This window comes from Lethenteron reissneri, chromosome 65, assembly GCF_015708825.2.
Source record: "Lethenteron reissneri isolate LAM-NWPU_2019-01 chromosome 65, ASM1570882v1, whole genome shotgun sequence".
NCBI classification, from domain to species: Eukaryota; Metazoa; Chordata; class Hyperoartia; order Petromyzontiformes; family Petromyzontidae; genus Lethenteron; species Lethenteron reissneri.
This window is the reverse complement of record NC_083843.1, coordinates 7043212-7067452: the sequence shown is the minus strand read 5'-3', so window position 1 is coordinate 7067452 and position 24241 is coordinate 7043212. Positions and strand designations below refer to the sequence as shown.

Here is a 24241-nt window from a genome sequence, read left to right as displayed (position 1 = left end):
GGGGGGGGGGGTGTACCTAGGGTGCCGTAGTGGCTAGGTAGAAGTTAACTACCTCGTCTGGTATACAGGAAGTCGTGGGTTCGAACCTGACGCCTGCTGAGTTTGCGTGTCTCTCTTTTTTTTACGATCAGAGGAAACAAGAAGATGCTCGGTGTCGTCGGTACTTTGTTTCGTTCATAAATTCGTGTCTCTCTCCCCGTGGTCGCGTGAAATCTTCTTCGAGTCCTCCGGTTTTTCTCCTCCACATTTATATATCTTCAACGCGCATTTAGTTTAACACGTAATAGTATTAGTAGTACTTGGCTTTCGCGACCTATATTACCCACGATAGAGGTTTTTTGGATCAGATCGTGCAAATACGAATGTGTCGTTAAACCCGCCACCACCCGACACAGCCAACCTGTCAGGGTTCGTTCAAAACGTGGCCAATTCGTTACGAGTACAGCACTTGCCGATTGTGTGTTGGTGGAGTAAACCCACTGCAACATTTACAATTTCAGTACCGTGACGTTTCGCCGGTAATTACAACAACCACAAAAACAACAACAACCACAACAACCACAACAACGAGCATCATCAGGCGACAGCCGCAGAGTTGTCGCGAATTCCTCCTCCTGTTTCAGCCTCATCAAATCTGTCTGTCGCCTGATGAAGCTGGTTGTCATTGCTGGCAAAATGTCGTCCTCACATTGTAAATGTTGCAGATTTGCTCTCCAACAAAGTGGTGTGCGTCTCATCACAGGGAGAGAGAGAGAGTCTGCGTCTCTGTGATGAGATGTTAACTACCTCGCCTGGTCTACAGGTGGTCTTGGGTTCGATCATGAACCTGACGATGCCTGCTGCTGTATATTTGGAATTTGCGTCTCTCTCTCTGTCTCTCCCCCCGTGGTCGCGTGGATTTTTCTTACGGATCCTAAATGGGGTTTTCCCTTCCACATTTAGAATCAACATCATCACGCGTTAAGAGTGATTTCGCTGCTGCTAAAAAATATCCACGTGATGATATCAGCCACTTGGCTGAGCTGCCTTCATTTGTGATGGCCAGGTCGCTTCTACGAAAAGAGTTACACAGCAGCTCAGTGGGGCCTTACAGCTGGTAAAATAAAAAAAAAACAGGTTGCTATTTTTGTCTACCTTAGCTGCAACTAATCCAAAGTTATTTCACAATATCTCATATTTCGTATAGGAGGGCTTTATCTCCAAACTGAACAAACCAATAAAGCAGCATTGGAGGTATACAAAAAAAAATCACATCCGTCAATAACAAGACCTTGAAATGAAATATATAAATTGATGTAAGTGATAATAATGGATGTGTAGTGTGATTCAGAGACAGAGTTTCTAGGAGACACTTTCTTTTTTAACAACTTCCACGGCCTCGTCCTCACACTCATCACAGTAGCTCAGCCTAGCCTGTACACAACACTAGCCGTCTAACACTGACGACGCGGACTGAGATATTCAACTACTATCCTTCATAGCACAATATCTAGCGGAGTCGTTTAGCGACGATGGAAACGAGATGACAGCAACGACGAGATGAGTCCACTCCCAGAACCGGCAGCGTCGAGCTCCCACTCTCGGCTCAGTTTGATGCTCCCAGCGCAACCTGGTTCCGCCCTGACTGCGCCTCCCTTCTTGAACCCGCTAGCAGGTTCCAGGGGCCTCCAGACGAGGTCCTCCTTGACCCTTGTGCTAGTTCCTCCTCTCTGCCAACGGACCGTGCTCACGCTCACCGGCGTGCGTAGTTTGTCCACGACAGTCGTCGCTGCTGTCCACCAGCCGGCGTTACTACACTACATATGTATGATGTGTGGAACTTCTTTACACTACCATACGTAGCCAACCGTGCTCATCTGTAGGTCTCTATGGGTCTGCGTGTCTGTGTGTCTCTGTGTATGAATGGTATGTTGCACTTCTTTGGCACCTTACATAGCCAACCATGCTAATTGGAGGTGCTATGAAGAAGGGACATTGCCCAAAACGTCGTCTGATATTTTGGTGCCACTGTGGCTAAAAGATGTTATCTCCCTCGTCTTGTATACAGGAGGTCGTGGGTTTAACCCTGACATTGGACATGCCTGCTGCTGTATATTTGGAGTCTGCATCTCTGTCTCTCATCATCATCACGGTGGCTAGATGTTAACTACCTCAGCTGGTATAGAGGAGGTCATGGATTCGATCCCGACCCCCTGACGATGCCTGCTGCTGTATATTTGGAGTTTGCGGTGTGGCGAGATGTTAACTACCTCGCCCGGTATACAGGAAGTTGTGGGTTCGATGCCGGCTCCGGAAAATGCATGCTGCTGTATATTTGGAGTTTGCATCTCTTCCCTCCCTCTCTCTCCCCGTGGTCGCGTGAATTCTTCTCCGAGTCCTCCGGTTTTTCTCCTCCACATTTATATATCTTCATCGCGCATTTAGTTTAACACGTAGTAGTAGTAGTACTTGGCTTTCGCGACCAATATTCCCACGATAAAAGTTTTTTGGATCAGAGCGTGCAAATACGAATGTGTCGTTAAACCCGCCACCACCCGACACAGCCAACCTGTCAGGGTTCGTTCAAAACGTGGCCAATTCGTTACGAGTACAGCACTTGCCGATTGTGTGTTGGTGGAGTAAACCCACTGCAACATTTACAATTTGAGTACCGTGACGTTTCGCCGGTAATTTCAACAACCACAAAAACAACAACAACCACAACAACGAGCATCTTCAGGCGACAGCCGCAGAGTTGTCGAGAATTCCTCCTGTTTCAGCCTCATCAAATCTGTCTGTCGCCTGATGAAGCTGGTTGTCATTGCTGGCGAAACGTCGTCCTCACATTGTAAATGTTGTAGATTTGTTCTCCAACACAGTGGTGTGCGTCTCATCATAGGGAGAGAGAGAGGCTGCGTCTCTGTGACGAGATGTTAACTACCTCGCCTGGTCTACAGGTGGACATGGGTTCGATCATGACCCTGACGATGCCTGCTGCTGTATATTTGGAGTTTGCGTATCTCTCTGTCTCTCCCTCCGTGGTCGCGTGGATTTTTCTTACGGATCCTAAATGGGGTTTCCCCTCCACATTTAGAATCAACATCACCACGCGTTTAGAGTGATTTCGCTGCTGCTTAAAAATATCCACGTGATGATATAAGCTACGTGGCTGAGCTGCCTTCATTTGTGATGGCCAGGTCGCTTCTACGAAAAGAGTTACACAGCAGCTCAGTGGGGCCTTACAGCTGGTAAAATAAAAAAAAACAGGTTGCTATTTTTGTCTACCTTAGCTGCAACTAATCCACAGCTATTTCACAATATCTCATATTTCACATAGGAGGGCTTTATCTCCAAACTGAACAAACCAGTAAAGCAGCATTGGAGGTTTACAAAAAAAATCACATCCGTCAATAACAAGGCCTTGGAATGAAATATATAAATTGATGTAAGTGATAATAATGTATGTGTAGTGTGATTCAGAGACAGTTTCTAGGAGGCACACTTTCTACTGTATCTCAGCCTCGCCTGTACACAACACTAGCCGTCTAACACTGACGACGCGGACTGAGATATTCAACTACTATCCTTCATAGCGCAATATCTAGTGGAGTCGTTTAGCGACGATGGAAACGAGATGACAGCAACGACGAGACGAGTCCACTCCCAGAACCAGCAGCCTCGAGCCCCCGCTCTCGGCTCCTTTTATGCTCCCAGTGCAGCCTGGCTCCGCCCTGACCGCGCCTGCCTTCTCGAACCCACTAGCAGATTCCAGGGGACTCCAGACGAGGTCCTCCTTGACCTTTGCCCTAGTTCCTCTGCTCTGCCAACGCACCCAGCATGCGTAGTCTGTCCACAACAGTTGTCGCTGCTGTCCACCAGCCGGCACTACTACACTACATATGTATGGTGTGTGGAACTTCTTTACACTACCATACGTAGCCAACCGTGCTCATCTGTAGGTCTCTATGGGTCTGCGTGTCTGTGTGTCTCTGTGTATGAATGGTATGCTGAACTTCTTTGGCACCTTGCATAGCCAACCATGATAATTGGAGGTGCTATGAAGAAGGGACACTGCCCAAAACGTCGTCTATGATATTTTGGTGCCACTGTGGCTAAAAGATGTTATCTCCCTCGTCTTGTATACAGGAGGTCGTGGGTTTAACCCTGGCATTGGACATGCCTGCTGCTGTATATTTGGAGTCTGCATCTCTGTCTCTCATCATCATCACGGCGGCTAGATGTTAACTACCTCAGCTGGTATAGAGGAGGTCATGGATTCGATCCCGACCCCTGACGATGCCTGCTGCTGTATATTTGGAGTTTGCGGTGTGGCGAGATGTTAACTACCTCGCCCGGTATACAGGAAGTTGTGGGTTCGATGCCGGCTCCGGAAAATGCATGCTGCTGTATATTTGGAGTTTGCATCTCTTCCCTCCCTCTCTCTCCCCGTGGTCGCGTGTATTCTTCTCCGAGTCCTCCGGTTTTTCTCCTCCACATTTATATATCTTCATCGCGCATTTAGTTTAACACGTAGTAGTAGTAGTACTTGGCTTTCGCGACCAATATTCCCACGATAAAAGTTTTTTTGGATCAGAGCGTGCAAATACGAATGTGTCGTTAAACCCGCCACCACCCGACACAGCCAACCTGTCAGGGTTCGTTCAAAACGTGGCCAATTCGTTACGAGTACAGCACTTACCGATTGTGTGTTGGTGGAGTAAACCCACTGCAACATTTACAATTTGAGTACCGTGACGTTTCGCCGGTAATTTCAACAACCACAAAAACAACAACAACCACAACAACGAGCATCTTCAGGCGACAGCCGCAGAGTTGTCGAGAATTCCTCCTGTTTCAGCCTCATCAAATCTGGCTGTCGCCTGATGAAGCTGGTTGTCATTGCTGGCAAAATGTCGTCCTCACATTGTAAATGTTGCGGATTTGCTCTCCAACACAGTGGTGTGCGTCTCATCACAGGGAGAGAGAGAGTCTGCGTCTCTGTGATGAGATGTTAACTACCTCGCCTGGTATACAGGTTGTCTTGGGTTCGATCATGACCCTGACGATGCCTGCTGCTGTATATTTGGAGTTTGCGTCTCTCTCTGTCTCTCCCCCCGTGGTCGCGTGGATTTTTCTTACGGATCTAAAATGGGTTTTCCCTTCCACATTTAGAATCAACATCACCACGCGTTTAGAGTGATTTCGCTGCTGCTAAAAAATATCCACGTGATGATATAAGCTACTTGGCTGAGCTGCCTTCATTTGTGATGGCCAGGTCGCTTCTACGAAAAGAGTTACACAGCAGCTCATTGGGGCCTTACAGCTGGTAAAATAAAAAAAAAGGTTGCTATTTTTGTCTACCTTAGCTGCAACTAATCCACAGCTATTTCACAATATCTCATATTTCGTATAGGAGGGCTTTATCTCCAAACTGAACAAACCAGTAAAGCAGCATTGGAGGTATACAAAAAAAATCACATCCGTCAATAACAAGGCCTTGAAATGAAATATATAAATTGATGTAAGTGATAATAATGGATGTGTAGTGTGATTCAGAGACAGAGTTTCTAGGAGACACTTTCTTTTTTAACAACTTCCACGGTCTCGTCCGCACACTCTCCACTGTAACTCAGCCGAGCCTGTACACAACACTAGCCGTCTAACACTGACGACGCGGACTGAGATATTCAACTACTATCCTTCATAGCGCAATATCTAGTGGAGTCGTTTAGCGACGATGGAAACGAGATGACAGCAACGACGAGACGAGTCCACTCCCAGAACCAGCAGCCTCGAGCCCCCGCTCTCGGCTCCTTTTATGCTCCCAGCGCAGCCTGGCTCCGCCCTGACCGCGCCTGCCTTCTCGAACCCACTAGCAGATTCCAGGGGACTCCAGACGAGGTCCTCCTTGACCTTTGCCCTAGTTCCTCTGCTCTGCCAACGCACCCAGCATGCGTAGTCTGTCCACAACAGTTGTCGCTGCTGTCCACCAGCCGGCACTACTACACTACATATGTATGGTGTGTGGAACTTCTTTACACTACCAAACGTAGCCAACCGTGCTCATCTGTAGGTCTCTATGGGTCTGCGTGTCTGTGTGTCTCTGTGTATGAATGGTATGTTGCACTTCTTTGGCACCTTACATAGCCAACCATGCTAATTGGAGGTGCTATGAAGAAGGGACATTGCCCAAAACGTCGTCTACGATATTTTGGTGCCACGGTAGCTAGAAGATGTTATCTCCCTCATCTTGTATACAGGAGGTCGTGGGTTCAACCCTGACATTGGCCATGCCTGCTGCTGTATATTTGGAGTCTGCATCTCTCTCCCTCTGTCTGTCTCTCATCATCATCACGGCGGCTAGATGTTAACTACCTCGGTTGGTATAGAGGAGGTCATGGATTCGATCCCGACCCCCTGACGATGCCTGCTGCTGTATATTTGGAGTTTGCGGTGTGGCGAGATGTTAACTACCTCGCCTGGTATACAGGAAGTTGTGGGTTCGATGCCGACCCCTGAAAATACCTGCTGCTGTATATTTGGAGTTTGCGGTGTGGCGAGATGTTAACTACCTCGCCTGGTATACAGGAAGTTGTGGGTTCGATGCCGACCACTGAAAATGCATGCTGCTGTTTATTTGGAGTTTGCGGTGTGGCGAGATGTTAACTACCTCGCCTGGTATACAGGAAGTTGTGGGTTCGATGCCGACCCCTGAAAATGCATGCTGCTGTATATTTGGAGTTTGCGGTGTGGCGAGATGTTAACTACCTCGCCTGGTATACAGGAAGTTGTGGGTTCGATGCCGACCCCTGAAAATGTATGCTGCTGTATATTTGAAGTTTGCGGTGTGGCGAGATGTTAACTACCTCGCCTGGTATACAGGAAGTTGTGGGTTCGATGCCGACCCCTGAAAATGCATGCTGCTGTATATTTGGAGTTTGCGGTGTGGCGAGATGTTAACTACCTCGCCTGGTATACAGGAAGTTGTGGGTTCGATGCCGACCCCTGAAAATGCATGCTGCTGTTTATTTGGAGTTTGCGTCTCTTCTCTCTCTCTCTCCCTGTGGTCGCGTGAATTCTTCTCCGAGTCCTCTGGGTTTTCTCCTCCACATTTAAAAATCAACATCGCGCATTTATCTTCTTGGTTCTTTCGGTAAAGTCGCGTAGAAGGGAAATAATAAAATAATAAAAATAAAACATAATAAAATAATTCTCACGACGTTTCGGCCACAACGCAAGCAGCCGTCCTCAGGTGAAGAACAGGTCTGTCGGAAAGACAGCGTCTGAATGAAACACCACCAGGCTTGGGGAGTACATTCCACAAGTAATGACTAATCCCATATCTGCATTTCCCATAAATATGCTAAATTCATCTTGACATGCAAATTCTTTTGTCAAGGCGCTCTTCCCCCTCCAACCCAGCTTAAATATACGCTCCAAGCCTGGTGGTGTTTCATTCAGACGCTGTCTTTCCGACAGACCTGTTCTTCACCTGAGGACGGCTGCTTGCGTTGTGGCCGAAACGTCGTGAGAATTATTTTATTATGTTTTATTTTTATTATTTTATTATTTCCCTTCTACGTGACTTTACCGAAAGAACCAAGAAGATGAATCCCTGCAGTCACGAAAGCTTTAAATCGAAATCGCGCATTTAGTTTAACACGTAGTAGTACTTGGTTTTTCCGACCAATATTACCCATGAGAGAGGTTTTTTTTATCAGATCGTGCAAATACGAATGTGTCATTAAACCCGCCACCACCAGACATAGCCAACCTGTCAGGGTTCGTTACAAAACTTGGCCAATTCATTACTATTTCGATTTAAAGCTTTCGTGACTGCAGGGATTCATCTTCTTGGTTCTTTCGGTAAAGTCACGTGGTCGCGTGGATCTTTCTCCAGGTCCTCCGTTTTTTCCCCTCCACATTTAGAATCAAGGTCACAAATTTAGAGAGTATTTGAATTTCCACGTGATGATGATTATATCAGCCACTTCGTTGAGCTATCAATTGTTATAGCCAGGTCGCGTCTGCAAAAGAGCTACATAGATCAGTAGATCCTTACCTGGTGAAAACAAATAGCGGTAATACATCACACAAATCCTTCCGATGATAGGAAGACACTGGAGCTATGCACTTTTAAATCTAGATTGAAAACGAATTTCTTTGGAACAGATTATTGTGTTTAGTTTGTTGTCCTTCCCCCGCACATCCGATTCACACGGTTGGTTACATACGGTGCAAAATAAGTTCAACATACACACACACACAGAGACCCACAGACACCCATAGACCCATAGAGATCCACAGAGACCCAAATATTAGCACGGTTGGCTATGGACGGTGCGAAAGAAGTTCAACACACATATGTAAAATAAACAAAGATCCACCGTGCAGCCTTAACAGACTGCTGGGGTAAGTGATGTTCGCGAGCAGCAGCGCCAATGAAGGCCGGCACGCCACACCAGGGGGTAGGTGGCCAGCACCACACCCGGCCGCCTTTGTCTCCTCAGTGGCGATGTTTACTACACACTGCACACCAGTTGCTAATTTGAGGCTGAGTCGATCTAGGGGAAACCCATGACCGGTTCAGATAACACTGCGTAACACATTTTTTTGTTCCTGGGTAGTAAGTGTTATTTCCTAATTGCTTATGCCTCAAAAGTACAGAAAATTTATATTATTCCACACAAACTTTGCTTTTGTGACCAGGACAGTGATACTTAGAGATTTCCTATTTTCCAGAACATTACAGATATATTCAGTGCTGAGTAAACTTGAAGTAACTTCTAGAACATTCTAGAAATTTCCGGTAATATAAATAGTAGTATAAATAGAGGGGCCTTAAGCCTTAAGCCCACCAGTTCAGTTTAATCCCAACTGCCTTAGTGGATATATATCTGCATTTTTCTGAGATGGCATCCAGAGGCTGCAAGCATCCGGCAGACGAATTTTGCTATGTCTGCGGCCAATTTAGTTCAAAGTTCAAAGTTCATTTATTAGGTATAGCCCTGTGAGCCATTCGGCTCTTGAATCGGGTGCAACCGCAACAAACAAAAAAACATGAACAAGAAAACATCTTAAAGTGACTATGTGCAAACAGAAAATCCAAGAAAAGACAGCAAAATATTGCAGAAAAATCACCGTACACCAACCCTGTGCAAATATCCCAGTGGGATGCAAGTCAAACAACAACAACCACAAGACAACTTAGATTAAGGCCATCAGTCTAACTCTGTACTACAACAACAAACATGGCCAAACCAAAAAACTTTTCGAAAATCACCAAAATAAAGCCATAAAAGTGTAGGGGTGTTAAAGAGAGGGCCCGTTATGCATGGCAGCCTATGGAAAACAAACACAGTGGGCGGGGCTACGTAAGTGCACGAGGAGGTGCCCTCTACGACGTCCGAGCCAGACACCCTGGGGGGGGGCTGGTTCGAACGTTATGATCCCCCGGGGCCCCACCCCTCAGGGAGGGGTTGGGTATAAAAGGGGATGTTCAAAGGGCTCGAGTCAGTTATGTTTAAGCTAAGGGAAGAAGACTGAAGACGTCTTAGATAGAGCCCTGGACTCCCCTAGTTCGATGTCCTTTTCAGGGCCGGACAGGACTGAGCCAGCGGCGTGGTCCCGAAAGCCAGAGCCGGTGCTCTTGTAAGAGCTGGTCTGGAACTCCGGGTACCGGGCCCGACTTACCAGTGTCGGGCCAGTTAGCCTCCCCTAGCCCATTAGTGGAGGATTCGGGGCTAGGACAGAGTTAGCTAGGGGTGTATCCCGAGTTATACGGGTGAGGGGGCCGATACCCCCTCGAGTGTGTATATGCCCACTGTCGTATTGTGAAATAAATATACGTGTGCCTCAACCTCGGCGTCAAGCGTCTTCACCGGTACTTCAACTGGTGTCAGAAGTAATTCGAACATGGACACGCGGAAAACAGCGCGGGCCAAAGTACCGCAGGAGGAAGACACTGCCGAGATCGTCGAGCCCGAGACGGCTCCACAAGACAAGGTGCAGCCGGGGCCTGACGCCTCCTTACCGGGGCATCGAAATGAAGAGGGGCCGCAGCCAGACGCGTTACGGCTGGCTCACGGGAGGCTGGCGGAGCTGCTGTATGCCGCTGCCGCCACGCTGGAGACCATCACGCGACTAGGGGCCGGTGATCCAACACGGGGCGAGGCGAGCCAACGACCAGGGCGCCTTCCCGCCATTTCGGAGCAGTCCGAATTTGAAATTCCCGCCATCGACGCTACAGCTGTTCGGGGCGTGGCCAGCCTAGACATCCGCTCCGACATCGCCGTCGCTGAAGCTGCAACGTCATCACAAGCGCGACAGGCGATCCCATCGGCCGTTCGCACCGACGCACAGCCGAGTGGTGGTGACATCAGCCTGCGGGAGTCCACAACGACCGCTGCGCTTCATCAGAGACTGCCCCCGCTGAAGGAGTTCATCGGCGCGAAGGGGGACTGGGCCGGTTTTCGCCGACGTTTCCTCGCCCATCAGGAGATGGCGAAATGGTCCGATGAGGAGGCTCTCTGCGCGCTCCTCGACGGCGACGCGCTCGCCGCCCTCACATCGGCGCCGAGAGAGAAGCGGTCTACGTTACCGATGGCACTACAGCTGCTGGGCGGGGTCTATGGACCATCGGCTGAATGCCGACAGCAATTTTACGACCGCAAGCGGGGTGAGAAGGAGTCGCCCCTAGCATATCGGACGAGCCTCCTGGCGATGGCTAAGTCGGCCTTCCCTCGTATGGACGACGACGGCGTGGACGCGATGGTCACGGAGAAGATCCTCCTCCTGGCAGACGACCTTGACATCGCGGTCGTCGCCCGGGAGGACGAGGAGATGACATCGCTCCAGGCGGCGCGGCTCCTCCACGCCAACCTCCTGTCACTGCGGCGGAAAGCCAGCAGGGCATCGGCGGGGCGTGCGGTGGCTGCAGCCACCATTCCGACGGAGGAGCTCTACGCCGTCGACCACCGACCGCAACAGGCGACAGGAGCACGGTCGGGCCGGGACGGGCCGGGCCGTTTCAACCATCCGTCTCCTCCAACGGCGCTCCCACGGTGTTTCAACTGCGGCGTCCGGGGCCACGTCGCCTCGGGGTGCCGCGCTCCTCGACAGCGCGGGACGACACCTCAACGGGACGACGGGCCTCATCACAAGCTCCACCATCATAACCCGGCAAGTCGCGGCACCCCACATGTTTGGCCCACGCACACACCCGTCACGCACTCAAACACCGCAACGAGAGGGGGGCCGATATCGCGCACCATCGCACCATCACGCACCACCCCGGGTACTCATATCGAACCCGGCCAGTGGTCCGTGCTGGCCGATCGTGTGGTAGCCGCATCGTCGGGGTCGTCGGCCGTTGTGGGGCACATCGACGGGGTTGAAGTGCGCATCCTGGTCGATACGGGAGCATCGGCGACCATTATTTCGGAGTTGATTTACAATATTCTCCCTGTCCGGAGTCGTCCTTTGATGCCTGTTAACGTACCATTCTATGCGGCTAACGGGGGCTCACTTGGCATCATCGGACAAATTCGTGCCCAAATTTGTATTGGGGATATTAAATTGTCTGGGCCGATTTTTGTTTCCTCCTCGCTGGCGGTTCCGTGCCTGCTGGGGACGGACTTCCTGGCCAAAATGCCGATTAGGATATTGATCGACCAGGGATGTATTGAGCTCCCGTCGGGCAGACGCATGGCGTTTCTGCCATCGCCTGTTACGACTCGGACGGCGTTCGCGACGGTGCCGGCATTCGTAGAGAGAACGGTGCGCGTACCTCCGGGGGCGCAAATGTTGATTCCCTTGAAACTTCGGCGGCCCTTCGCTAAGGGTGTTGGGGCCCAAGGGGTTCTGCTGGGGCCGTCTAGGGCCGGGGTTAGTGGACCTCATTTACTTCCGGCCCAGACCATAGTAAGAGGGGACGGTGAACCCTTCATCGCGGTCCTCAATGTGGGCTCGCAGACGGTGGTGGTCCCACAGGGGACCGTGCTTGCTCATGCAACGCCGGTGCCATGTGAGGAACCCGTCGCAAATCACGTCAGCGTTGTCCCTGCGCCGCGACCGCATTCGGACAGCGATGAAGGGTGGCTCGAGGCGCTTTGTGCGGGATCGACGGACCTGTCAGATTCAGAGCGTCAACAACTTAAAACACTACTGCGGGAATTTTCCGACGTTTTTAGTCGGAATAAATACGATTTGGGTTGTACTCACCTGCTGCGTCACCATATTGACACGGGTGACAGCGCGCCAATTCGCCAAAATCCGTTTCGGTTGAGTCCCGCCGAAAAGGACCATGTCAAATCGGCTGTTGATGACATGTTGGCCGCCGACATCATTTCTCCTTCCACCAGCCCTTGGGGAGCGCCGATCGTCCTGGTTAAAAAGCAGGACGGTTCGTTGTGGTTTTGCGTTGATTTCCGGCGTCTTAACAAAATTTCGGTTGCCGACGCATACCCGCTCCCTCGGATGGATGAATCGCTGGACGCCTTGGCGGGAGCGCGATTCTTTTCCACACTGGATTTACTTTCGGGATTCTGGCAGCTTCCTCTGGACGATGATTCAAAGCCTAAAACTGCTTTCCGTACACCGCATGGCCTGTTCCAATTCAACCGGTTGCCGATGGGCTTACACTCAGCGCCGGCAACTTTCCAGCATTTGATGGAATTGGTTTTGGCTGGATTGCAATGGGAGTCGTGCCTCATTTATTTGGATGACGTTATCGTCTTTAGTAAAACTTTTGACGAACATCTCCAGAGGTTGCGGGCGGTTTTCCTAAAGATGCGGGCTGCTAATTTGAAATTCAAGCCCCAAAAATGCCATTTGTTGCGCGATTCGGTGCGTTATTTGGGGCACATCGTGGGACGCTCAGGTATTGCTACTGATCCCGCCAAAACGCAGTGTGTCAGCTCCTGGCCGACTCCCACCTCGGTGGGAGAGGTCAGGAGTTTCATTGGGTTCGCGTCGTATTACCGACGGTTCGTCGCTGATTTTGCGACAATTGCAAAACCCCTGCACGCTTTAACATCTAAAGGGGTTCGGTTCCACTGGGGTCAAGAGGAGGAGGCTGCTTTCTGCTCCCTTCGGGACGCCCTGGTAAAAGCCCCTCCCTTGATTTACCCAGATTTTTCTAAGCCCTTTTTGCTCGACACCGATGCGAGCAACACGGGTATTGGGGGTGTGCTTTCCCAGGTGGTTGATGGCGTGGAACGGGTGGTCGCGTACGGTAGTCGGGTGTTGTCTCCTGCGGAGCAAAGATATTGTGTCACCCATAGGGAACTGTTGGCAATTGTCTATTTCATCCAACAGTATCGCCCATATCTGTACGGTCGGCATTTCACCGTCCGCACAGATCATGCGACACTACAGTATGCCCTGCGAGTTCAACAACCATCGGGACAGTTGTCTCGATGGTTGGAGGTTCTCCAGGACTTTGATTTTGAAACCACCTACCGTAAGGGCACCTTTAAGATCAGCACACTAAATCAAAACACAGATCATACTTTGCATACTTTGCATACTTTGCAGCGATCATCCGGAGCGAAACATTGTATTTTAGGCCAATAAATTGCAATGGCAGCTAGGGGTGTACAACTCCTCTAGAGCAGTTTTGAGTGAAGATCTCATAGGTAGTGATTCAAGTTGCAGTTTATTGGCAATAGCATTCCAGACCCTGGGGGCATCAATAGCAAAGGCCCTTCCTCCAGTATTTGTACGGCAATAGAGAATGTGAAGCTGGTAAATGAGCGAAGACCTTAGGTCAAATTTGTTCTTTGAAACAGAGAGGAGATCCAGCAGGTAATCTGCGGATTTTTTTGTAAGTACATCATGAATAAATAAGATCTGATGCACAAGCCGTCGAACATTGAAAGATGTTAAGTTTGACCCAATGTAGAGATCACAGTGGTGAGTCTCTATGGGCAGTTCAACGCAAATCTTAAGGCCGAGTGATACATTGAGTCAAGACATGAGCGAAAAAGTACTCTGTGGAAGCATCTGCTAAGATGTGTGAGGCCTAAAATGAATATTTTGGCATGCCTGTCGGGGATCAAGACAAACCCTGGGCACCTCTATTCACCTGCGAGCAATGCAAACACAACTCTAGAAGGTAAGATGGACAATTGTTGGTCGAAATTAAGTTATAAAAAAAAAATTTTATTGTAAAAATGTTTTTTTTATACAGTATTTGACAATTTTCAATGTTATTGAAAAAATATATCATATATGAAAAATGTTGTGAGAAACTCTTACACATTAGTCATGGGTGAAATAAATGTAATTTTGTAGGATGGTACAGAGGGGAAAAAAATCCATGAAGTTCGCTATTCCAAGAATTTGGCGGGAACCCACTGACCACTCAAGCAACTACTACTTCTGCATGGTGGACCCTTCCAAACGTCGGACTGACAAGAATGCACCTGCTATCACGTATCTGGACCTTCCTTCATCTATCGCCAAGGTGCCACACTGCCATGAGCTCCCCATTCCCACTCATCCGGAGAGAGAGCAGCCATCTTTAGAAGAGAGCAAGTCAGAGAGAGAGGAAGACGTTGTAGATCCAGATGACAATTTCACAGGTGGAGCTGAGGAGAGAAACCCATACTACCCCAAGCAAAAAGACCTCAACGACTTGATCAGAGATATTGGTCTCACCAAGTACAATGCCGAGCTTTTGACGTCTAGGCTCAAGCAGTGGAACTTGTTGGATAAAAGTGTGCAAGTCACAGATCAGAGGAAGCGTCAATTACCTTTTTGCAGCTTTTTCACCCGTTAAAATGGGCTCTGCTTTTGCCACAATGTGACCATTCTGTTCGAGGCAATTGGAATCGCCTGTAACCAAAATGAGTGGCGCCTCTTCATTGACAGCTCATCCAGGAGCCTCAAAGCCGTACTGCTCCATAATGGTGACAAGTACCCATCTCTTCGCCTGGCTCACTCGGTGCACCTCAAAGAGGTTTACAACAGCATCAAGACCTTGCTGGACGCCTTAAAGTATGATGAGTACGGCTGGGAGGTCATCGGAGACTTCAAAATGGTGGCATTCCTGATGGGTCTCCAAGGCGGTTTTACTAAGTTTCCCTGCTATTTTTGCCTTTGGGACAGCACGGACACCAAGGCGCACTACCACAGGCGGGACTGGCCACAACGGACCGCGTTCTGTGTGGGGAGGAACAACGTCAAGTGGGAGCCACTGGTGGACTCCCGGAAGGTGCTGATGCCACCACTGCACATCAAATTGGGCCTTATGAAACAATTTGGCAGAGCTGTAGATAAGGAGTCAGTAGCCTTCAAGCACTTTCAAGACTTCTTTCCTAAGCTGTCTGAGGCAAAGGTCAAAGCCGGTGTCTTTGTCGGACAACAGATGAAGAAGATCCTGGAGTGCAATTAATTCCCAAAGAAGCTCACTTAGTCAGGAGAAAGCGGCTTGGGACAGCTTTGTCGCAGTGGTTCGTGGCTTCCTGGGCAATCACAAGGTCGAAAACTACGTGGAGCTGATTGAGACTCTGGTGAAGAACTCTGGCACAATGAGCTGTATGGTGTCCCTCAAAGTCCATATCCTTGATGCTCATCTTGATAAATTCAAGGAGAACATGTGAGCGTATTCGGAGGAGCAAGGCGAGTGCTTCCACCAGGATATACTGGAATTTGAACGCCGCTACCAAGGACAGTATAACGAGAACATGATGGGAGACTACATTTGTGGGCTGATTTGTGAAAGTTATTTACAGTATAATCGTAAATCTCGAAAAACTATTCACTTCAAAATCTTTTGTAGTCATTTTTGTATTACTTTAATATAAATACATGTTAATTTTGATTCATATGTTTTTTCTGACTTTGTGAACTAAAAGACACAAATTCGCCCGTTTTCTCATTGCAAATAGGTAAATTTCAAAATATCAATGTTCTGGTCACTAAAGCAAAGTTTGTGGGGAATAATAGCCATTTTCTATACTTTTTAGACATAAGCAATTACGAAATAACACTTACTATCTAGGAACAAAAATTGTGTTACATAGTGTAATCGTCAATGGGTGTTGGCCGTGAACGGGAATCGAACTCGGGTAAACGGGTTCGTAGCGCAGTGTAGCGCTTACCGCTACACTACTGCCGATGGCTCTTCTAAACAACACATCGTGCTAAAAAAAGACAAAGATAAAGCTCCCCCGTGTAGGCTTGTAACAGACTGTAGGGGCAAGTGCTATTAGCGAGCACCTATGAAGGCCGGCACAGCACATGAGGGGGTGGGTGACCAACACCACGCCCGGCCGCCTTTGTCCTCCTAGTGGCGATGTTTACACATCGCACCAGGTACTCATTTGAGGCTGAGTCAACCTAGGAGAGGCTCATGACCGGTTAAGATAGTCGGCAGTGGTGTTGGTGGCCGTGAGCGGGAATCGAACTTGGGTCGCCAGGTTTGTGGCGCAACGTAGCGATAACCGCTACACCACCACTGATGGTTCATCTAATCAACCCATCGGGCTCAGCACACACACACAAAGTGGCTCGCCGCAAATGAGCCACGATGCCTCGCCACCGATGTCGTCAAGGAAGATAAACTCCACTCATCCACGCAGCAGTGTTTTTTTATTACAGTGTTACATGCAAATGTGCAATGTCTTCTTAGTCGTAAGTTGAACAATGGCAAGACCGAACCGTGGTCTGTCCATTGCTCACAGAGCTGCATTGCCTTCCGCTTGCCAGACGAATACAGCAGCAGCCTTGTTATCGGGGTCGCGCTCATTACACACACACAAAGTCGCTCGCCACCAAATGAACCGCAACTACTCCGCCGATCATCTCGTCAAGGAGCGTTTAAACCATCATCGCTCACACTCTGCTCACCCTAGCAGCGGACAGCCAACTCAGTGGTGGCATGCCGTGCAGTTGCTACATCGTCAAGGCTCGTTTATTGCAACTCACTACTCTACGGGACGTCTGGGGAAAAAAAAAACACATTTCCAACCTGCAGGTTGTGTGTGTACAAAATTATTTGGCACGTGGTCATGACGGGGTACCGCAAGATCCGAACCGTGTGCATCCCGTGCTAACCGATCTGCATTGGCTCCCGCTTGCCAGACAAATACAGCAGCAGCAGATTTGTTATCGGGGTCGCGCTCATTACACACACAAAGTCGTCCGCGACCAAATGATCCGCAACGACCCCGCCGATGATCTCGTCAAGGTAGCGTTAAACCATCATCGCTCAAACTCCGGTCGTCATCCTCACGGCAGTAGCAGCAGTGGCTTCTGGCTGGCACGTCGCTTTCAAATGTGCAGTGCTTCTGCGGCCGTCTGGAACGCGCTTCCCTTTCAATCAGTGGCGGCTCCTGCAAAATCTCTCAGGGGGGGAAAATGTCTGGATGATTGATAAGGATAAGGTCCACCCATGCAATGGATAAATTAACAGCTTAAGCATGTAAAGGCAACTTCACTTCTTTAATATTAATGAAAAATAAAGTGACTCTTACAATACATCTTGTTTGTTTCTATACTCACTATTAAAACAAACCACTCAAGTTTATTTTATTAAAGATTCCACTAGGTGGCCACAAATTATATTGTTGGATGAAACGTGCTTACGTATGATGACGTAAGCACGTATGATGACGTAAGCACGTTAGGGCGAGCCCTCCCGGAAGCCATAGAGAATGCATTGGAGTGCCCCCCGGTCGAAAAAAAAACATCTTTGAATGTAAGTCTATGGGGCCACTCGGGGCGATTCTCAGCCGGAGTGAAATCGCCCAAAAAGAGGCGGTACTCCACAGAACGTGACATGACGCTGATTGGACTATATCCAGAGGCTGCAGTGACTCTGTGGTTCAATGACATTGGTGGTGCGTCGCCCAATCGCCCTAATGAAGAAACCGCCCCTGCTTTCAATATTAGGAAGCCCGTGGGAGCTGTGGTGCACTTTTAAATCATCTACATTGACAGTCTAATTCCTTTACAACTGCTGGTTGTTGTTGTGTTTAGTTTGTTGTCCTTCCCCATCACACCTCCAATCAGCGACGGGTTGACTATGCACGGTGCGACAGAAGTTCAACGTACGTACGTACACACATTTTCTAATGCTGACCGTGTGCGCATTTAAATGCGGTACATATGTAGAGGAGTAAAATGGGAACGTGACGTCATGTGTGCCGTTCAGTGCGATGACGTCACGTCTCCTAGAGTACTTAAGGGAGATCCCGTGACGAAAGCGGGGTCACTGTGGGAACGGGTAGAGTAAGAAGGGTGAAGAGGGAACCAGGGGTAGAGAGGGATCGAGTAGTGAGTCTGGGGAGAAGCCGGTGGTAGCAGCCGTAGAGGTGCTTCTCTCTCCGGTCGGTGGAGTCGGCAGAGTCCATGATCCGACACGAGAGAGACCAGAGCTAGCCGGGCAGGGACCAGGACTCAGTGTAGGACCCCTCGCCCCTGGGAGTTGTGTACCCTTGTGTGTTATTGTTAACCAGTAATAAACCCTTGGCGAAAGGCCATAACTTACCTCCGTTTCCGAGTGCGTCCGTGGGAGCTCCTCAACACATATGTAGTGTTCCAAATTAAGAACCGCTCTACTCACGAGCAGGGGGGGGGGGTGGGGTCTCAGGGAATGCGTTCATAAGTGGGGGACTGCTCCTGTCCACGCAGTCTTCGGTCCTACGTCAGGTGACGTACCTCCAAAAAGTTATATTAAAAAAACTTTTTTTAACACGCTTTTATGAAATGTACTAGTAATGGCAGAACTCCATGATTCCAGGAAGTGGCCCAAAGCTTGCCATAATGTAAGGGACCGTGGCCAATTACAGCCAACGTCAGTTGACCGTGGACAATTAGACCTAAGCCGAAACATAACATATAAAAAAGAATGTTTAAAAAATATATATTTTTAATGATAGAATATAGTATTGTCATGAGTATGACATAAGTATACCAAGTTTGCAGTCGACACCACATTGGGAAGTAGATTAAAATTGAGTTACAAGATTTGAGGATACAACAACGACAACAACAATGACAACAGACTGAGTTAAAAGAAAGCGTGTAAAAAGTCGACGCGGTGTCGAAACGACGTAAGTCGAGACCCATTCTCCCAGAGAAACGACCATACGATGTAGGGTTACGTTCCTGACCAAGGGTCCGATATGAAGCTGTTATTATTTTGTTTAAGACGGTGAACACAAAGAGCACATTGAATCAACTACCTGTCGTGTATCGAGTACAATGACAGTGTTTAAAAAGGTTTCTTACGCCTAAGGATTAAGTAAATCAAACGAATCTAAAATGCTTGAGAATCGCTAAAAATTCACGGAGGTTGAGCAACAGAGCGTGTCGGAAGGCAGACTGACTGGACCAAGGAACTTCACATTTAAATAAGCGTCGGCTTCATTACCCTTAATAGATGTCTTTTTTGGGTTACATCGCGTAAATATATAAATGTGTCATTAAAACCTGCCACCACCTGACACAGCCAACTAGTAAGGGTTGTCACGTAAACAGAACATGCCAATTCGTCACTAGTACAGAACGCTGGTGTGTTTGAGAGCCAAGCCACAACATTGACAATCTGAGTACGATAGATATTTATACGATCTAACCCTACAACAACCTCTATTATGGATGATATTGGTCGCGAAAGAGAAAAATCCACGCAGTGACCACCACAGCAGCAGCAGATATGGCCACGGTCAGGATCGAACCCACGACCTCCTGTATCCAAAGCGAGGTGGTTACCATCTCCATAGGCACCATGGCGCCCCCATCTGGTTCAAGCCAATTGCCTGACTGCTACTGACGATGAAACTAAACTAGAAACTAGTTTAATTTATTTTACTTTATCAGGTTAAGACCCCACTGAGCTGTTATAAAAAAAACATTTCAGTTCGCGGCCTGACCACAAAGGATAGTCCATTTAATATCCTATGATAATATGAATATTCTAAATTGATATTAATATCCTATAATAATATTAATATCCTCTAGTGGGTATTAATATCCTATATTGAGATTAATATCCTGTAATAATATTATCCTATATTCATATATATTTATATTAATATCCTATACCATCCTATATGAATATCTGATAGTAATAATCCTATATTATTATTGATTTATTTTACAAATAAAGTAGAATCGATAGAATTCGCTCCATTGAATCCAAAACGAAAAATCGATTTCGATATTTCTCAGGAAAGAATCTAAAAGTCGGAATCGGTCGATTGAATCCAACCTAACGGGAACAATCGATCTCGACAAATATTGTTCAGAGTCCGGAATCGCTAAACTTAACTTTGCAGAGGAAACAATTCCTCGATTTCATCTTTGAATCTGTAGGGGAAATCGCCACAGAAACTTCCAGAAGAATCGATGCCTCAATTAAATCTTGGGAATCGGTGGGAGGTAATCGCCACCCTCAAACTTAACAGAGGATTCGAATCCTCGATTACATCGTTACAAATCGTTGTCGTTTTAATTGTGTAAATATATTTAAAGCGATGTGTTTACCCTTCCTATTGCTTTGTACTCCTATCGGTGTTGTTTATGTCTGGCATTGTTTGTTCTTGTAACGTTCTGACCCCGTTTGCCTCCTACTGGAACATCTCTAAACAAAGAGCTTCACAGCGTTTCAGATTTCCTATTCCTGCCACAGTATAAATTATCACTTGCCCTGACAGTCTGTTAATAGACTAGGTTTAGATTATTTTGGCAGCTCTACATTCCCACGGTGGTGGCGATGATGATGATATCAACCATTCGGTTGAGCTCCTATCATTTCGGCCTGCCTGCCGAACCGATCTCAGTGGCCGGCTCCACCATCGCGTCAACGGCGGAACGCTTTCGTTTCATCGCGCGAGTGGGGCTTCCTTCAGGCATCGGATGGTCGTCGATCTGCGAGCTGATCTCGCTCGGGACAGCCGGATAGTACGGCAGGTGTTCGGGTGGAATCGAGAAGTACTTCTTCGATAGTGAGGCCAGCTTCTTGTTTGATAGGCTGCTGACAGGAGCCGTCGGCAATCGGATCGACTCGAACGTCCCCTCCTCGATCGTGTTGACATTGGTGCCAAAAAGATCCTGTAGAATGGATCGCCGAACGAGATCGATGTTCTCCGGCACGATTAGCGGGACACAGGTGACCTCGTTGTCCGGAGTCGAACTCAGGTGTCTCATGCTGAGCACTCCTTCATCGAACTCAAAGAAGTAGTTGGAAGTGTATCGGGGCGGCATCGACTTGAAGTGCTTCTTCAAAAGACTCTCCCAGCCCGTGTAAAAAGGGCGTTGGGCATCCTGATGATCGATGAACGTTGCCTCGACGCTGTTGATCAGGTTGACAGTATCGACGATATCCGACGGCGTGTAGAAGTTCTTGCCCTTCATTGAATTGCGACACCATGTAACAACTCGATCGGCTTGGTTGTGCGAGTGCCCCGGCATGAGGTACAACAAAACGACTTTGCGGTAGAACAAGAGCGACAGCAGCGCAAAGAACATGAACATGACTTGAGACTTGTTCTGGCCAACGCAGTTGTCCAGAATCACCACCAGGGTCTTGGACATCGCGCCCGGGTTTTTGGCGAGCAGCCGCATGTGGTACATGAAGCGAAGACTACACAATGCGTCCGCATCCTTTCCTTGGGCACGCTCGTCATAAAAGATCACATTGTTGATACCGCTCGTGATATCCGCCAGCACGAAATTCTGCAACATCAGGTTTGAATCAAAGTAATCGGCGGACGGCCGCATGTGACCATAGTGTGGCATGGCGAAGCTACCGCCAAATTCCTCAATCTGAATCTGAATCGTCGGCAGGGGGCTCGATTCGTAGGCAGAATCAACAATGTCGGGTTCGGCGTCGTCATAGTGGTCCGGAATTATGGTGACGGGGATGTTCTGATCAGGAGCGTGCCGCTTGACGTACTCCTTGACGAAAGTGGACACCGTCCGGCGCTGGTCGATGGCCGCATCGAGATGCAAATTCTTCTCCTCCAGTAGGCGCTTGCGCTCATCTGCTGGAAGATCCTCGCACGCGAGCCGGACGTCGAGGCGAACGCAGCAGTCGCAGACGTCTTCCGTGGTGCGCGTCAAGCGCAGTCCGGGATAGAACATGTGAACGTATTGAATCCATCGCGAATACGACACGACTCGACACCCCTTGACAGCATCCAACTTGGCCTTGTATCGGCGATAAAGCTTGGTCCAGGTGATGTTGGGCTCAACAAAGTACTGTCGAGGCCGACGATGAGAGCAGGGAAAGTCGTCCTCGACCTCCCACGTGTAGGCATTCTCCTTGATGGCGTCGAGATCATCATCAGCAAGGGCATGATGTGGAACTTTTGGCGGGCGTCGCGTATGCAGTGTTTCGATGCCATTCTCGAGGACTTTCCGCAATCGATGGATCCTGGAACCGCCGACTGGGATGATTGCACGAATCACGCTCTCTGACAAGCCCTGCTGAAGCATCTGCAGGACAATCCTCTCCGACTGTTGCCATTCAGATCCATTCCGGTCGGTCTCCATCAACTGCCAATCATCCCGAATTTTGCGAACAGCGTCATCACCGAGAATGCTGATGGCGCGGGCCATTGCAGTGTCCTTGCGATTGCAACGTTCACGAACTTGACGAAGCGGGACGGTTTGCTGCGATCCACCACTGCCGCCCACCCGACGACCGCTTTCGCTGCTGGACAGAGTTGACAATTGTGAGGACGAAAGTGCTGTCACGCGAGACGATGTAGCAGATGATGGCGCCGTCACCGCCACCGATGATGTCTGGCACGAGGCCGTAGCCGTCGACGTCGACGCTGGGAACGTACCATTGGAAAGGCTTACGTACTCAATGATGCGCTCCCTCCACCGACTCGCGACGAAATTGCTGCCGAATGTTTTCCGGAAGTCCTCGAGAACGGCCAGCGATTCGCCAAAGGTGGACGCGGGCAGGGATTGCCAATGATCCTGCCCATACCCGAGCATGGAGTGCATTCGCTTGTTCAGCTCTGCTGCCCTTTTGTTCTCGCTGCGCTTGGACATGATGGCAGAATGGTCGACGCTGGGTGGGTCGCGGTGTTTATGTACGCGGTGGGACGGAGTCGCCAAAAATAAATAAATTACGATTTTGACTTACGTTCATTCAGGATCCCCGGGGGTCCCGCCATGAGGTTCAAATGTCCACGTGATGATGATGATACCAGCCTCTTGGTTGACCTGCCATCATTGTGGTGATGGCAGGTCGCTTTGTCTGAAACACAGAGCTACACAGCAGCTCAGTGAGGGGACCTTACACCTGGCAAAATAATAAAAGTGGTTTAGAGTTGACGGCAAAAGAGCTTCACAGCTCATCGGATTGCTCCTGCTGTCTATCAAAATCGAGATTCTGATCGCCTGAGAATTTCGATTCCCGAAAGCTTCCGATTCCCGGAATATTGATTCTGAATCGATTCTGCCTGCACTTAATAGCAAGAATCGCTCAAAATCTTCACGGGAAAATGAATCGATTCCTGGAATCGATTCGTGTTTGGAGGATGGAGGACAGCGTGTTGAAGAATCGATTTTTCGTAAACGATTCAGCGGGTAGGAGAGCAAATCGTCGAGATAATGAAATCGCTTAATAGGGAGCGGAGTCGTCGTGATTGTGGATCGATTCTTAGGGGGCAGATTCGTCGAGATAGTGAATCGATTGTTGGCTGGAGGGAGTGGAAATCCCGGGATAGGGAATCGATTCAAGGTTGTCGAATCGTCGACGTAGCGATTCTATTCTCGGTTTGTAGGGGGGGGATCGATTTAATAAAGAACGTATTCCTAGGAGCCGGAATCGTCGAAATAATTGATTCCTCCACCCCACTCCTTTCCCCTTCCCTACTCCTCCTACCCCCTCCCCCACCTTCCCCACCCCTCCCCCACCCTTAACCCCTCCCCCCACCTCTCCCCTCCCCCCTCCTTCTCTCTCTCTGTGCGGCCGAGCGAACGTAGGCTGTGTTGAAACCTCGCGGCATCTTCACCACCACTTGTATTGCCTTCCTTGTGTTGTGTTTAAGTTTTCTATGATCATCACCACTATCATCACCACTACCATCACCACCATGACGAATACTGCCACTACCATCACCGCTACCGCCACCATCACCACCACCCAGGGCCGGATCATGGTCCCGTGAAGCCCCTCGGCACCTGTCATTTTGGAGGCCCCCACACCCCCCCCGCTTTCCTATATTGGTGTCCTTCTTGCCTTTCTCGCAAATCGGGTCCTGGGTGTATACCCACCACCGGAGAGGAAGAA

At 49.0% G+C, this 24241-nt stretch overlaps 1 protein-coding gene across 1 annotated transcript; it reads right to left on the bottom strand.

Moving 5' to 3' along the window:
• Window positions 1–16575: 16575 nt before the first annotated feature.
• LOC133359623 (uncharacterized) lies at window positions 16576–23378 on the bottom strand. Its single transcript, XM_061578094.1, has 2 exons — window positions 23090–23378; window positions 16576–22769 (listed from the first exon to the last, which is right to left on the bottom strand). The coding sequence occupies exons 1-2, from the start codon at window positions 23118–23120 to the stop codon at window positions 20740–20742; spliced, it is 2061 nt and encodes a 686-aa protein (XP_061434078.1). The 5' UTR covers window positions 23121–23378; the 3' UTR covers window positions 16576–20739.
• Between the last annotated feature and the right edge of the window lie 863 nt (window positions 23379–24241).